General features: G+C 41.7%; 1 protein-coding gene across 7 annotated transcripts in view; it reads left to right on the top strand.

Annotated features, from left to right (window-relative positions):
• Positions 1–12571: 12571 nt before the first annotated feature.
• tmem260 (transmembrane protein 260) overlaps positions 12572–14936 on the top strand; it is a 40447-nt gene continuing 38082 nt past the window's right edge. For 3 of the 7 annotated variants that reach the window (XR_008573473.1, XR_008573474.1, XM_054796997.1), the window contains exon 1: positions 12572–12955. Coding sequence is in view for 2 of the 7 variants with exons in the window: in XM_054796997.1 (XP_054652972.1) it covers positions 12787–12955 (169 nt within the window). In the remaining 5 variants the exon portion in view is untranslated. The remainder of the gene's footprint in view (positions 12956–14936) is intronic. The other 4 variants (XM_054796998.1, XM_054796999.1, XM_054797006.1 and 1 more) reach the window with 4 other exon arrangements.

Here is a 14936-nt window from a genome sequence, read left to right as displayed (position 1 = left end):
TTTTGAGCAAGTAACTAGATTTACTCTTGTAATTTTCCCAACACTTCTCTGCATCAGACTTTAAGATCTGCCCTTTTAGTGGAGGCAAAATTCATTGTGCGTGGTCTTTTGTCCGTGGAGACCCATCTTCAGGCTCCATGAGCCACTCACAAATCTTTTTCTTCAGCAAAAGCTACTCTAGACAATAAAATACAAGCATAGAAAACAGCAAGCCTATACAGTACACATGAAGGTGCAGAGGTCATGGCTGAGCCCTGATCTTGTACAGTATTGTGCAAAAATACTGTATTAGTAATTAGAATGTCAGCTTGTACACTGAAGGCCTCCACCAAGGCTCAATCGTTCTAACTGTTCCTATGATGGCATACGGTGTGTCCACACCTTTATCCAGATCCTCACTAATATTCTTCCTTGGTCCATGTGCCACCCCTCTCCAAAGTTAGGTGCAAATGGGTTTTGTGTTTTTTTTTTAATCCTGCTAACAGCATCTGTCCTTTTATTTACTGTGTCAAAATGAACTGCTGTGTCAAAAACAACATAGAAAACTAGTTATGTTAACTAGTGGTGATAAAAGTGAAATGAAGCTCTTTAATAGCGGACATATTTTGACTAACGAGATATTTAAAAAATGTTTTTGCTTATGTTAAGTCAGGGGTGTCCAAAGTGAGGCACAGCTTATTTTTTACTGGCTTGCGGGACATCGCAGAAATAAAATGAAAGGAAGAAAAAAAACAGAACAAAAATGGGAGAAACATAGCACAACAGCACAAAGTAAAGAGAAAAAGCTGACACGTTGATACTAATAACTAATACTAACGCCAAGCTTTGTCTTCAACTCTACAGGGAATTCACACACGTTCATGATTCAGCATTTGCGGCCCTGCAAATTTGCTCATCCATCCCTCCTCGAATTTACTCAATTTTCCTTTTTTCCCCAACAATGGATGTCTTTTTCCACAGAAAACATCCGACATTCACCATCACTAATGTATAAATACGTGATAACGCAGCTAAAATGTACAGCACACATGCACCACTGTTACAAATACCACAGCATTTTTATGTTTTTATGCGTTGCTTTTGATCATGTTTTTTTCAGACTTCGCACTTTGTTCGGCAGTCCTTGAAGATATATTCGTGTGCTGTCAGACGCAAAAGTTTGTTTGGCTATGGAAGCACGCGCTTCGACAATCATTAATCATCTTCCATTATCATTCATTAGCGGTTGAGTACGGATGCACTACATTTTATACTTTAAGTGCGTTTAATAAGTGTGTGTGAGGTGTCGCAAGTGAACAATGGCAATTGAAGAGAGAAATCAAGTGTTTTGGAGCTGAATCTAATTTAATAATTACAACAGTCACTTTTGTGGCAAATGTTAATCGGGAATCGGAGGAGAACGTCAAAGTCAAGCTAGCAGGAGTGTTGGACGGGGAGGGGGAGCGACTCGTGTGTCAAAACCCGACATTTTTCTGGGTGCATCAATTACTACTACAGTTTTTCATCATTAGCAGGTGGTCCCGGAATGTAACCCTCACAAAAAGCAGGGATATATCTTTTTAAACTCTTTTAGCCGTCTTGGCAATCCAATTCATTCATTCATGCAGCAATGTTGGCCAAAAAAAAAAAGAATTTTGGACTGTTGCAACAAATCAAATGTTATTTTTTACTTCATCGAAGTAGTTTTAGGAGTTGCACTTATGCATGGGATAACTTGTAAACCTACAAAAAAAACAGTTGCTTAGACTGAAAGCGTTTGCTCTGTGTGTTCTTTACGTCCCGCCATGTAAAACGCCACAGGTGGCTGCAGGGCCGTGCACCAACCTATCAGCAGGACACCTTTCACCGGCAACTTGATGGCTGTGATATTTACCTTAATTACCCTGCATGCAAGTGAGGCAAATTATACGCAGATCTGAAAGGAAGAGATAGCGCTCTTCCCCCTGCACACGCAAATCAAGCAAGCACGGCGTGCGATGCGACGAGCCATGCGGCACATTTATGTCTGTGATATTAATATAGCAAACTTGGCCCTCGCGCTGCACCCCGCAGGCTAATTTGACTGGCGTGGCACATGTTGCTGTGTGCTGTTCAAAATCTGTCTTATACCGATTTGAGACTCCTGGTTGAACCCTGAAACGTCTCACACAGGATTCTCGTACAGTTTCAACACATTTGGGTTCAATGCAGTCCAGGTGGACGTGGCTCAGTGCTTAGTGTAGCGTACTAGAAGCTAGACTAGACCTCTGATTTCAAACTTTCCTTATTTGCGTTTGTTAGGAGGACCACAGTGTGGCGGTTTCTGCAATCAGCGGTATGCGGCCTGACAGGAACAAGGCAGCAGATGGTAATGAATGACCTTTATTGTCAAGTTATTGTGAAGTTACACACAAACCCAAAAGACGCGTGGCATTAATGTCCGTGTTACTTGATTTGCAGAGTTGGAAAGGATCAAGTTGGATTTACTTGCGTTATGGTCATTTTTTGGTGTGTTTATACAGTATTTATATATTGTGTGCTTATTGGCCTTTTCCAAATCTGTGCCTTTCCGTCCCCCCCACCCCCCCTGTAAACAAACTAACTGTCATGCCACCAATAGGAAGGTGGTGTCGTGTTTCACTGCCTGTTTGCTTTCAAAGCGGGTGCCCTTCCTTCCATTTTTCCGGTGGCCGAGAAGTGCAAAACACGTTAACAAAAAGCAAAGCAAATCCCAGATTTATACCAAGTGATCACGTCTGGGCCAATCAGCTCCGGGGAGTTGGGACATTCCCTTCCTGGTTCATCTTTGCAGCCGAGAAGTGCAAAACAAAAAGAAAACCAAATTACAATTACACCACCTGGAAGGGGACTGTTACCCCTGTTGTACCCTCATCCAAATATTTGATGGACGCCTGTAGTGCATGGTGTAGTGCATGGGAGCGTGCACACGCCGTCGTACTATTTTCTAGGCCACAATGCTTCATGATAACGAAGTGTGACCTTCTTATCAGTACCTATAACCCACAAACACAAGTGCACCGTATATGAAAGCTTGGACTTTTTCGCTTTAAAATGTGTTCTATATGTTGAAGAACTGGATTCAGGCATGCCCGTGCAGGAATGCAGTGAGAGGAGCAGGTTAGAAATTCATGTACACGTATTTGTGGCACGCTGGAAAATGGTTGTCCCCCTGTTTATTTCTTTTAGTACAGCAAATGACTGTTACCACGGGGGTTCAGCCGGTGGTAAAGCCGACAAAAAGCGTCATTATCATGAAGTACTGTGCCTTCGAAAATAGTACGACGTCTCATAGTTTAGGTTGTAGCGGCGTGCAGGCAAATACCAGACGGAAGAGTCCATCAAATATTTGAATGAGGGTATAACAGGGGTAACACTCCCCTTCCGGGTGGTGTAATTTGTTTTTCTTTGTGTTTTGCACTCCTGGGCTGCAAAGAGGAACCAGAAAAGGAATGTACCAACTCCCCGGATCTGATTGGTCCAAACGTTATCACTTCGTATAAATCTGGGGTTTGGTGCATTCCCTTCCCTGCTGGTGTAATTGTAATTTTGTTTGCTTTTCGTGAACGTGTTTTGCACTTCTCGGTGCACCGAAAGCGCCCAAAAGTGAGCAATAAACGTGACAAAATATTACCGATCATAAGTCGGTTTTACTTGACCGAATTACACCATGGAAAGACTCGTGTGCCGTGTGAAGTCTGCACTTTTGACACCATGTCGCCGCCTACCGTGCTGCTCCAGCGTAGACCGTGGACACAAACGGACTACGGAGAGTTAATCATGTTGTCTTTTGTAAAGGCTAGTTCTTCTTTTTTGCCTTTCTTCCTTTGTTGCTATCGGAGAAATAGCCAATGATCGCACAATTCAAAAGGTTTTCAAATGTTAGTAAAAAAATAAGAGCAATATATTTGGTTACGCCGTTTTCCAGGAAAAGTATGAGATCTATAAAAACGTATTATTTTCAGTACGTCAACTTTGTAGCTGGCGAACGCACTTTTTTGACTGAAGTGAACAATGAACTAATACTAATAAAAGTTAGTTTGCAACCTCCCGGTCATAAAATGGCGTTAAACTGGAAATGAAATGTACCTTGAAGTGGGTCCAGAGATGTGTACAGTGGTGTACACGACCTTCCCAATCCCGGGTGACTGGCTGCTTGGCAAACTGGGGTTTGAAGAGAAGTATCAGGGTGACAGGCTGCGGGGTGTTGACCCATCTGGAAATAGAAATGAATGTTGTTCACTTCCTTTATGGTGGAAATGCTATTTACAGAAGGTGAATCTATGAGCTGAAAAAGGCATCAGGTCAGTCTCACCTGACCTTTTATTGTTGTACACTTTTCACTGACTAACAAAATACACACATTTGATTTTCAGTCTACAGTAGACGCCCCTACAACGTAAATAATCCGTTCCGAGAACGTTTACGTTATAGGGTTTTTATGTTATACGAAGCGTAAAATACATGTAAATAGCCTAATCCGTTCCAAGATCTTCCCAAACTCACCACTTTGGCCCTTCAAAATATTCAAAGTCCACCAAATATGGTGGGAAAATATAAGAAAACGTTAGCATAAACTTAGTAGAGTAACATTCCAATATAAAATAAAGTAATAAATAAGATGACTGTAAATGAATAAAACTGAAAAACAAAACAATCAACTAGTTTAAGGGCGACTACGATGAGGAAGGGAGGTTGAAGGGAGAAGCCTGTCTCTCGCACAAACTCACGTACGCGCTGTATAAGTCAGCCAATGAGATGAGAGCGTAGGCGGTGCCCCGATAATCAGCCAATGAGATGAGAGCGTAGGCGGTGCCCCAAAAATCAGCCAATGAGAGCGTGAAGCGTCAGAAGGCGTCACCAAGTGTACTCTGTTAGTCATGGAAAATGTTTCCTTCTCTGTCACGCGTTTATTTGTTTTATTGTGTCCACATTAGTAAAAAACATGACTTATTTCAGCGTCTGTAGCTTTAATGTTTCTCCTTGTTAGTGTAAGCATTGCCCCCTCCCTCTGGCTTCGTCTTCTTCGCTTGTGAATTGAATGTTCTTAGGAAATGCGCCGTGACACTCCACAGAGACTGCCGTTTGGGTATCGAAACATGGTACTGTCGAAATTTGGCCAGTGCCTATATAAAAGTGCTGTTTTCGGTACCCGACCCTACAGAAAATATGGTGGGCTTGGTATACTTCCTGTTTCACAGATAATGGTATGTGATGTTTGACTATGATAGATGGGACTGGCTCCCACCTCCAGTTTTTTGGGAAATCATATCATTTGGGCCTCATCTTCCTAACTAACCAAGAAACAAAACACGACATCTTTCTCTTGCACTTTTATGCTTGTTTGAAATATTTAGAGTTATATTTATTGGACTACTGACTTGCTCTCAAAGCTTGTGTTGTTTCTCATCCAAAAGAGTGACTTTCATTATGGAGTCAGCGCTAATTAAATCTTTATCAGTTCAAAAGTAACTGTATTGCTCCCATATGGAGAATGTTTTCCCCCCCCTGTTGGTCTCCCACTGAAATGATTGAGCTAATCATAATTGGGCAAGCGGGTTGTTTTACCAAGCCCGTCAGCAGCCAGCTGTTTCTTCCAAAGAATATAACAAATAAAGCCACGGTCGACGAGATAGACCATTAATCTGAGCTTCCTGTTGTTTCGACAAAATTGAATCCTCTCGTTTTAATTGCTCTCTAGTAGGTGTGCTGCTCGGGGCCATGAGAACACGGGCGCTCTATGCTGCCCCTCTTTGGACTATTATGCTCCATTGTGCAAGATGTTGATTATGGCTTGCTTTATCCTCATCACCTATCTTACTCGGCATCATTTAGGTAGCTGCGTGTTACAAAGGAACAGACGTCCGCCATGTTATTAGATGTGTTTGAGTCCCCCGCTGGTGGAACGAGAAGCAGATCACACAGGAGAAGTAATCTCTCTGAAGACATATGGACTCATTCACCACCTCGTGTGACACTTTATAGAAAATAGGAAATATCTTGATAGTGGATCCGCGCACATTCGCAAATCAGCATTCGCAGCCCCTGCAAATTTTGCAGATTTTAGGTCAAATCATTTTTGTTCCCTGAAAATAGGCTGTTTTTCCACAGAAAATACATTTCATTCACCATAAGTCAGTAATGACTTAGAAATACAAGATAATACAGTAATCCCTTGTTTATCACGGTTAATTGATACGTGAATTTCCGCCAAGCAGGATTCCTAATGGAATATCTTCTACGAAGATCTTCTACGAAGATATTCTTTTAGATATTCCACTAACGAAAACCTGCCTACGACCTTCTAAATATGTCTTTTTTAACATTATTAGAGCCCTCTTGACCTGAACTAACCCCCCTATAGTCACCTTTACACTCGTTTTACCCAATATATAAGACCCATGGTTTTCTAACTGGGACAAAGAGACTGAATGACTGACTGGAGGGTTCACTCACTCCGTTCATTCCGCCAAAGAACCAACGCACCAAGGTGTTGAGAGAGATGCACTGAGTGAACCCTCTTGTCATCCAGCCTGTTTGGTAGAGCGAGACAAACACGCATGCATGTCAATAAATCGAGGCGGGCAAAATTAGCAAGTTTGTTTTTAATATATTGTGCCATTAATTGATTATCGTCGCAGGTCTAGTTGCTATAAATGTGTTACCTAAAGGCTCTGTCACACCTTGACGATTTAGCCAGTTTATGCCAACGTATGAAAAATTTGGCCAATACGCTGGCGTACGTTGAATAAGTTATGGGTGAGTTTTGTATAAGTTAAGAGCACGCTGAAGCACGCCAGCATACGTCGTAGTACGTCCAAGTCGCCCAAATATTTTGTGCATGCACAAAACTTTTTGACGTACGTCAACGTATGATTCATACGTCCCGCATACGCGGGCAATAACCTATGCGATCGTTGACGCCCGTTTACACACGCTATTTGTAAGTTACGCACTCGTAATACGTCAAGATACCTTGAGACAAAACTGTGTCTTCTTGGCTCTCTTCTTGGCAAGGGTTGGCTGAGAGGAGATGGAGGCCACTGGGGAAGCAGCTTCCGATACCATTGACGATGCCTGAGAGGCGTTAGAACCTGCGTCATCTGCGTCAACCTGCGAGTGAGAGTGGGAGGGGGAGGCTGTGGGTGGTGATGGATCCCTCCGTCACTGCCCTAATACTTCTTGGCAGCGGTCTTCGAAATTGTCTTCGGCATGATGGTGATGTTGACACTGTGATGTCTAGTGAGGTTATGATTTGCGTCATCAAGTGGCAGCCTTTTTATAGGCTACGGCACGTGATCGTCGGCCATACGCTGCCGTGCGGTTTGCATAAGTTAGACTGGCGTTCGGCATAAATTGTGAACGCCGGCAACACGCTACGCATTCGTTGGTATAAGTTGTCTATAAGTTATAGAAACGTTCTATATAAGTTACTAATAGGTCATGTATACGTCGAACACGTTATGAATACGCTATGTATGCGCCCAAAATTGAAAAAAACGTCGACAGTTCAACGTATGCCATCAAAATGATCACGTCGGGCATGCGCTGGCTAAATCGTCAAGGTGTGACAGGGCCTTAAGGGAACTGAGTGGTGGGCGGACAGGAAGTGACATCAGGGGTTCACAGTAGAATTTTAGCTTGGCGTGGGTTACTGCAGCAACAATAGCCCATGTTTTTATTCGGGATTATTGTGTTGTGAGATTATTCAAACCGGTGAGGTAAAAAGTGAGGTAAAACCCGCAATTTATTCTCTGTTTAAATAAATGCAAAATCAGTGTAACGGTGCCTTGTTTCCACCTTACATGTCCACTTGAAACTGTAAACATCCCATTTATTCCCGCCGTATCAAATCTTGTGTCTAGCAAGGGGAAGCATGTTTGCAGGACTATGAATGGGTGCAATGTGACTGCGAAGCACATTCAAAAAAAGGGCTTAACTGGATTACACCTCATTTCAAGGATGCTTATGGTGAGATTAAAACAGATATGAGGTAACTGAGGGAAATGCTAAATCTGATAGAATGAATTTTACTCATCCCTTTCAACCCCCACCAATAAGCCACTTGATCATGCAAGTTTGTTTTTGTAAAACGTTTGGGGGTGTAAATATCATCCACCATCATGGAGGTGTTTCCTAATTGTGTGAAGCAAAAATACTGTTTTTTTTCCCCATTGTGAAACACATGTGGCCCAATATGTTATAGGGGAACCTAAAGGTATTACAATTATGAAATATAAGCTTTTTTTTTTTTTGGGAAATCAGCACAATATGGTGCGACTGAGATGCGTTTTGCTTTTCATTTGTCTTTTATTGCGTTGTCGTTGTGATGCCCCCACAGAAGTGTACTCGTGATGACAAAGAGGAAGAGCTTGATGATGACGATAAAACCGCAAGTTAACTAAATGATCAGACAGCGGTTAACCTCTTTTTACACTTGTAAAACAGTTAAGAACGTTAAAAAGCACAATGCATATAGTCGACTCGCCACCAGGAGCATCCCTCTGCACTTCCTTAAATGCTGCATTTTCATTTAATTCAAGTTTTATATAATTTTAGTCAATCATTTTATTAGACAACTTATTTTTTTACACTTGTGTGACTGTTAAAAATGTTAAAAAAGTGTAATAATGCATGTACTGACTCCCTTCAAACAAGATTCCCTCTGCAATTACTTAAATATATGAGGGTTTTAGTTGTATTAAGCGGTCAACTTATTTTTACACTTGTATAAAAATGTTAATACGTGTAATACAAGTTGACTCACCTTTTTCATGCCATACACCACACTTCCCTGAACGCACATCCTGGGGAGTTTTATTTTACTCTAGTTTTATTCATTTTATTAGACTGCAGTTAACTTCTTTTTACACTTACATGACAGTTAAGAATGTAACAAAAAAGTGCGATGCATGAAGTCAACTGACCTTCAGCAAGCCTTCCTCTGCATTTCCTTAAATGCTACCCTTGTGAGTCGTGTACTCTAATTTTTTTTTTGTCCTGTCCAGCCAATGGGGCAAGTAGTATTGTTGATCTAGATGTCCTTACATGCTAAACAGAAAAGTGTAAGTTTATCTTCTCCTGTTACATAGATTTTATTTGACTTTATTTGATTTGTTTTGTTGTGATGCAGATTTGGATCGGTCGAACCGGAGCAGGGGGACATAGAGAAGAAGAGAAAAGAAGACAGAGGAGAGAGTGGGGGGACAAGAGGGGGACGATAGAGTGAGAAGCAACAGCAACAACAACAATTGCAACAACAACAAAGGCAACAACAATAACAGAACAACAGAAACAAACTACACCAGCAAAATTCTATGACAGCAATAAAGTCCATAATAGAAATAAAATAATATCAACAGCCACAGTGCTAATACTGTAATAAGGCAGTTATACTTATTAGTGGTAACAGTAATAATGAAAATATTAACCATCGTAATGATAAGATTGCCAATAACTGTTAGTAATCATATTGCCGACGTCACCATCACTATAATAAAAATAACAACATGACAATACCATGAATAAGTCAGTCAGTCATGTGGGGAAGTACGTATGTACAGTGTGTGTACACTATATGTATGTATGTGTGTACAGGTATCTCTGCAGGTGTGAATGTGTGCATGTCTGTATGTGCAGTACAGGTCAAAGTTTTGGACACGCCTTCACATTCAATGCGTTGTCTTTATTTTCATGACTATTTACATTGTAGATTCTCACTGAAGGCATCAAAACTATGAATGAACACGTGGAATTATGTACTTAACAAAAAAGTGTGAAATCACTCAAAATATGTCTTATATTTTAATTTCCTCAAAGTAGCCACCCTTTGCTTTTTGGATAGCGCTGCAAACCCTTGGTGTTCTCTCAATAAGCGTCATGAGGGAGCCACCTGAAATGGTTTTCACTTCACAGGTGTGCCTTGTCAGGGTTACTTAGTGGAATTTCTTGCCTTATTATTGGGGTTGGGACCATCGGTTGTGTTGTGTGTGTTTTAAGTTTTGGCCTGTACTGTACGTATATATATGTGCATATATGTATGTGCAGGCGTGTACATGTAATTGTCACTGAGGATGTATGAAAGGTAAGGGACTGCTTCCTACCACCCAGCAAGTCCCACCACACACAGCCAGCACAGGCCCCCACCAGCAGAGCCACCGGCCCCACGAGGGCGGGCAGAACCAAGACCGCCCCCCCCAAGACCTAGCCAACAGAGCCACCCGCACCGGGGAGACCAGCAAGGGGCCGCAGAGAGGCAACGACCAGAAGCAGGGCACCAGCAAGCCGGAGGACAACCAGCCCCCGAGACCAGCGAGAGGACACACCCCATAAGGGCATATGGGCACTGGGGGCCACACACCAGTGGGCCCAGCAGCAAGGCAACCCACCCCGCCATGCCGGCTGACACCCGCAGGGCAGCAAACCCCCGGAGAGGTAGACCACCCCACTGCCCACAAAACCGACCGCCCCCACACCGCCCACATGAGTATTTTTATTTTATTCCAGTTTTACATTATGGTAATTTATAAGACAGCCATTCATGTCTTTTTACGCTTAAGTTAGTTAAGTTATGGTTTTAATAATGTAAAAAAAAACGCACGATGCATGAAGTTGACACACTTTGAGAGTACTTTTATTTTATTCCAGGTTCACATCATTTTAACTTTTTTTCACACATGTATGCAAATATGTATGTTGTGAAGTTGATTCACTTCGAGCAAGCCACCCTCTGCGCTTGCTTAAACACTATGCTGGTGAGTACTTTTATTTTACTCTCCCTTGACTTCATAAGTTATTTTTCCACTTCCATGGCAGTTGGCACTTTAAACATTGCCAATACAGTTAATAGTAAGTACAAGTAAAGAGGTTTTGTGCAGGTCTTGGGCTCTAGAACAGACTATTTCTATTTCCATGTTTCTAATACCATAAAACAAATCGAAATAAATAGAAATTTGAGGTATACTGTATATGTAATGTGTGTACACAGGATCACACTCTGCATAATGACATTTAATCTGAAGCCATAATGAATTCCATAGCACTGCTCAGTCAACTAATATGTGTTAATAACTCTGTGCCATATGGAAGCGGGCACTTTAGAATGAAGTTAATTCCTATTTTTGGACAAGCTGCCAATAAAAGGCCACATTAGCGGCAGGGAAAGTTTAATCCTGCAGACACTCTGATAATTCCTATATGAATATACCATGCTTTTATAGTTTAATCTTTCCAATCAGAGCTTATATGAATAAGTCAATGGAGCATTTCTGCATATGTTTTGTGCTGGAATGTAGTTGTCTGTGTGGTATATTAGAAGTGTGCTTGGAGAGTAGACTTCATGACGTGCCTGATTACACCCCCCTCATCCCCATCTCTCCCAAATTCCTCCCCACATCCCTCTGCCAGCCAGCACTGCAGCCCAGCGGATAACCACGCATGGATTAGCTGTGACATCACACTGAAGAGATGGCTGAGTGCGAGGAAGGGCGAGCACTCGGGTGTGTGTCAGATGGGTGCGAGCCTGTGTGTGTGTGTGTGTGTTGGAGGCTGATTAGACGGTGAGGGTGGCAGCGAGAGGGAAGCGAGGATTAGGGAGCCATTGGAGAGTTGGCTATAGGTGCTGACACCACTCCACCTCACCAAGGGCTCAATTTACTGAGGGATCAGACTCATTTATGGTGGGTGGGGATTATTATCAGTTCAATGAGACCGTTTCTTTACTACAGGAACCCTTCAACCTGTGAAATGTGCTCGCTTGTGAATGTAGTCATAATCTAGTTCTTTTTAAATGCATACATAATAGCAGCATAGCACTGCTTTGTTTTGTGTTTATGGAACAGTGGTTACACCTAATAGAATTTGACATAAATGAATTATCTTCACCATGTAGCTTCCAAGAGTTGAAAAGGGGTTGCTAGCTTACAGTATTCAAAACATCATAGGGACCCTTTTGGTCTTGAATCATAGCCATTGTAATTACTGACCTTGTTCAGTACAGTTCAACTTGCAATTAAATGACAGTGAAGAGTGGAGCTTGTGCAACATAATGGAAGTAGGAAGGGAACGCTATGACTTTAATATTGTGTACAGTGGATATCAATCATGACTTAAATGTATTGTAAGTGGATGGTCATATTTCCATTCATGAATGACTCTTGTACCTGAACTAAATAATTACCTGCAAATAACATTTGGTATAAGCAGCTGTAAGAAATTGTAATTAATATATATTTGTTGAAACAGAAGTGTAGTTTGATCATTCATGTCTATTTTCAAATTAAGCGTTGTGATTGTGAGAGTATTTGATCAATATCCATGTGAAAGAAGGTTTTGACCGCAACATCCCATATTGGCTATTGTAATATTTTCGCCATTGAAACCAGGAAATGTTACTATTATCTCCAAGTACATTTTGGGACAGACGACCATACCTATAGCATATTTTTTAAATAGTACTTTCATTTCAACAAAACAAAACGTTTGAAACTAAAACGTACCATTACTTCCCTGTATTTTTCAAATTGGTGTTGCCTGTTTAAATAAAGAAAAAAAAGTCTCGCGAGATTTGGTCACTGGCGCGGGCACTTTCCCGGAAAAGAAGCAATTCAATTCAGGAACGCCACCTTCAACATTGTATTATATCTGTATTTTGCATTGAAAGAGTTCCACTTCACATATGAAGTGACACTAATCTGAAGTACCTCGGGTCGCTGAGCTTTATTCCGGCGTGTAAATTACCAGGCGTGGCTTCAACGAAGCAAGCGGCGTTATGTTGTCGCTAGTTGTCTCATGTTAGCTTCAGTTTTCTCGGCGTATATCCTTAACCACAATGGCTTCGGAGCAGAAGACAAGCTGGGTATTGGCTGGTGCTACCGTCGCGTGGGTCCTTGCTCTCTATGTCCCCTGTGTCCAGAGGACAGTCCCCGGTGGAGATTCAGGTTGGTGCTACTGCTAGCCAGTAAGATAACTTTCTTGTTTGAAGTCATGTGGGTTTGTTGTGGTGCCGGGCAACCAATCATTTTGCGTCTTGTTCATGATTGTTGTGGTTCAAGCTGAAGCTAGCTTCAATGGTGACCTGTAAGGAAAACTGCATATTAATAAAAATATATTTGATCCAGTATTGAGCATAGACATCTCGATCCAGCCTCATTATTACAACATGGTTGTGCAGTTAATCCGAAAACAGATCCCACTGTCATTAGACATTTCAGTTACTGATTGTTTGTTTATTTATGTATTGTATTGTTTATAAACGGGCGACAAGAGTCACAGGGGGTATTCTGCGAAGCGAGTTGAGTGGGTTAGTGAGCCGTGTTGAGTGTAAAGCTGGACTTTCCTGTTCTGCGAAGGTACAGTAGCTCTCTTTCAAAACAGCTGTATCACCATGGTAACTTAGGCTAAACTCATAACCTGTTATGCCCAGGCTTCCATCTTAAAATTGGCTATGAAAATGCCACTGTTTCACTGTTTAACTAATTCGTAGATGGTGTCACCATTTATTGAGTACCTATGGAGCCCCAGAGGGGACATGGGGGGAGAAAAAAAAAAAAAGATTGCGCCGTTAGCATTCCCTGATGATATTACCCATCTATAGGCGAGATAGATTTTCAGCCGAGGGAATACGGTAGATATGCTCACTTTTTGAGCCGAGCATCAGGAATAAAATGCAATATGAAATATTAATTAGGCCAATGTTAGCAGATGTGTATGTCACAGCAGTCCTTGTTGAGAACTCAGCCTGTTGGTCTTCTTATATTACAATATTTACTGGAGGAATGAGCACTCTGAGGCGTCAATCAACTGCAATAAAACACTTATTTTAACAAAAAGGAAAATGTTTTCACAAAGAAAAGTTGCCACAACGTCAACACTCCCTAGTGGTCGTCATGAAGTACAGCGTGTCTCGAGCACACAGACATTTATAGCCTGCACACATTCAGCCTCGCTTTCGGTAAAACACACACACGGATTCTATTATTGAGATTTGTAACATATGAAAACATTATAGACATCATTAAAAAATGAAAAGACAGTTTTCGACCCTCGCTCTATTGGCGGCGACAGTGTTGCTTTTTGGCAATGATAATCTTTTTGAACTCCTCGTAACGCTCCATAGTACTTACTTGCTCATCTTCTGTAAAATACACTGCCTGGGATGGCTTCATTTTTGCGCTGAAGTAGAATGATATGACGTCAAACGCCCGCTTTTATGTGAACATGCATTGAGCACAACTCCGAGAACCGGACTTGACAAAGTAAGTTGATAACCACCGTTGCAGTTTAATTCTGTTTGGGGAATTTAGGTTTTGTTGAGCTGCATCTTGAGCACACGGCCTGGGTTAGTTGAGCCACTTTCAGAGAATACCCCTCAAGTCTTTTTAACTATGTCGATTGCAATGAAGGTTTCACTTACATCATACACCAATCTTCAATAGGTTTACTGTTTTGTTCTTGTCACATTGTAGAATGTGTTCACACACAGTTGGTCTCAAAATTATTCGACCCTCCTGGAAAATAATTTGCAGAGTCTGTAAACGTAGTAGTGTGCAATAAAACCAATTTTAAAAAAGCTTAAAGCACATAAAAACAATATGTTTTATTTGAGTTTGAACAGTATGTTTTTTACTAGCAGGTAGCTAATACCACTGTGGAAAAAAAAAGCGTAAAACCTCATGATTTTGTTTTGGAATGTGAGAATATTAGGGATGTCCGATCCGCTGTATTTTGAACATCGGATAATATCTGCTTCCGACACAAGATCGGGTCGATCCAGTTGCCGTATAACGTTCGTAACTCTGGGCCGCGCTCAACAACATGGTAGGTGCGGTAATGCTGGTTGCCACTCGACTCCCGCCACCCACAAGAAGAAGAAAGCGCCATGCAGACATGTCCGCGGTGTACCCGAGGTAAAGTTAGTTTCACGTTGGATTTTTGGCTCG

Source organism: Dunckerocampus dactyliophorus, chromosome 13 (assembly GCF_027744805.1).
Source record: "Dunckerocampus dactyliophorus isolate RoL2022-P2 chromosome 13, RoL_Ddac_1.1, whole genome shotgun sequence".
In the NCBI taxonomy this organism is placed as follows: Eukaryota; Metazoa; Chordata; class Actinopteri; order Syngnathiformes; family Syngnathidae; genus Dunckerocampus; species Dunckerocampus dactyliophorus.
Note: the sequence above shows the minus strand (reverse complement) of the source record. Positions and strands in the feature narration are given on the sequence as shown.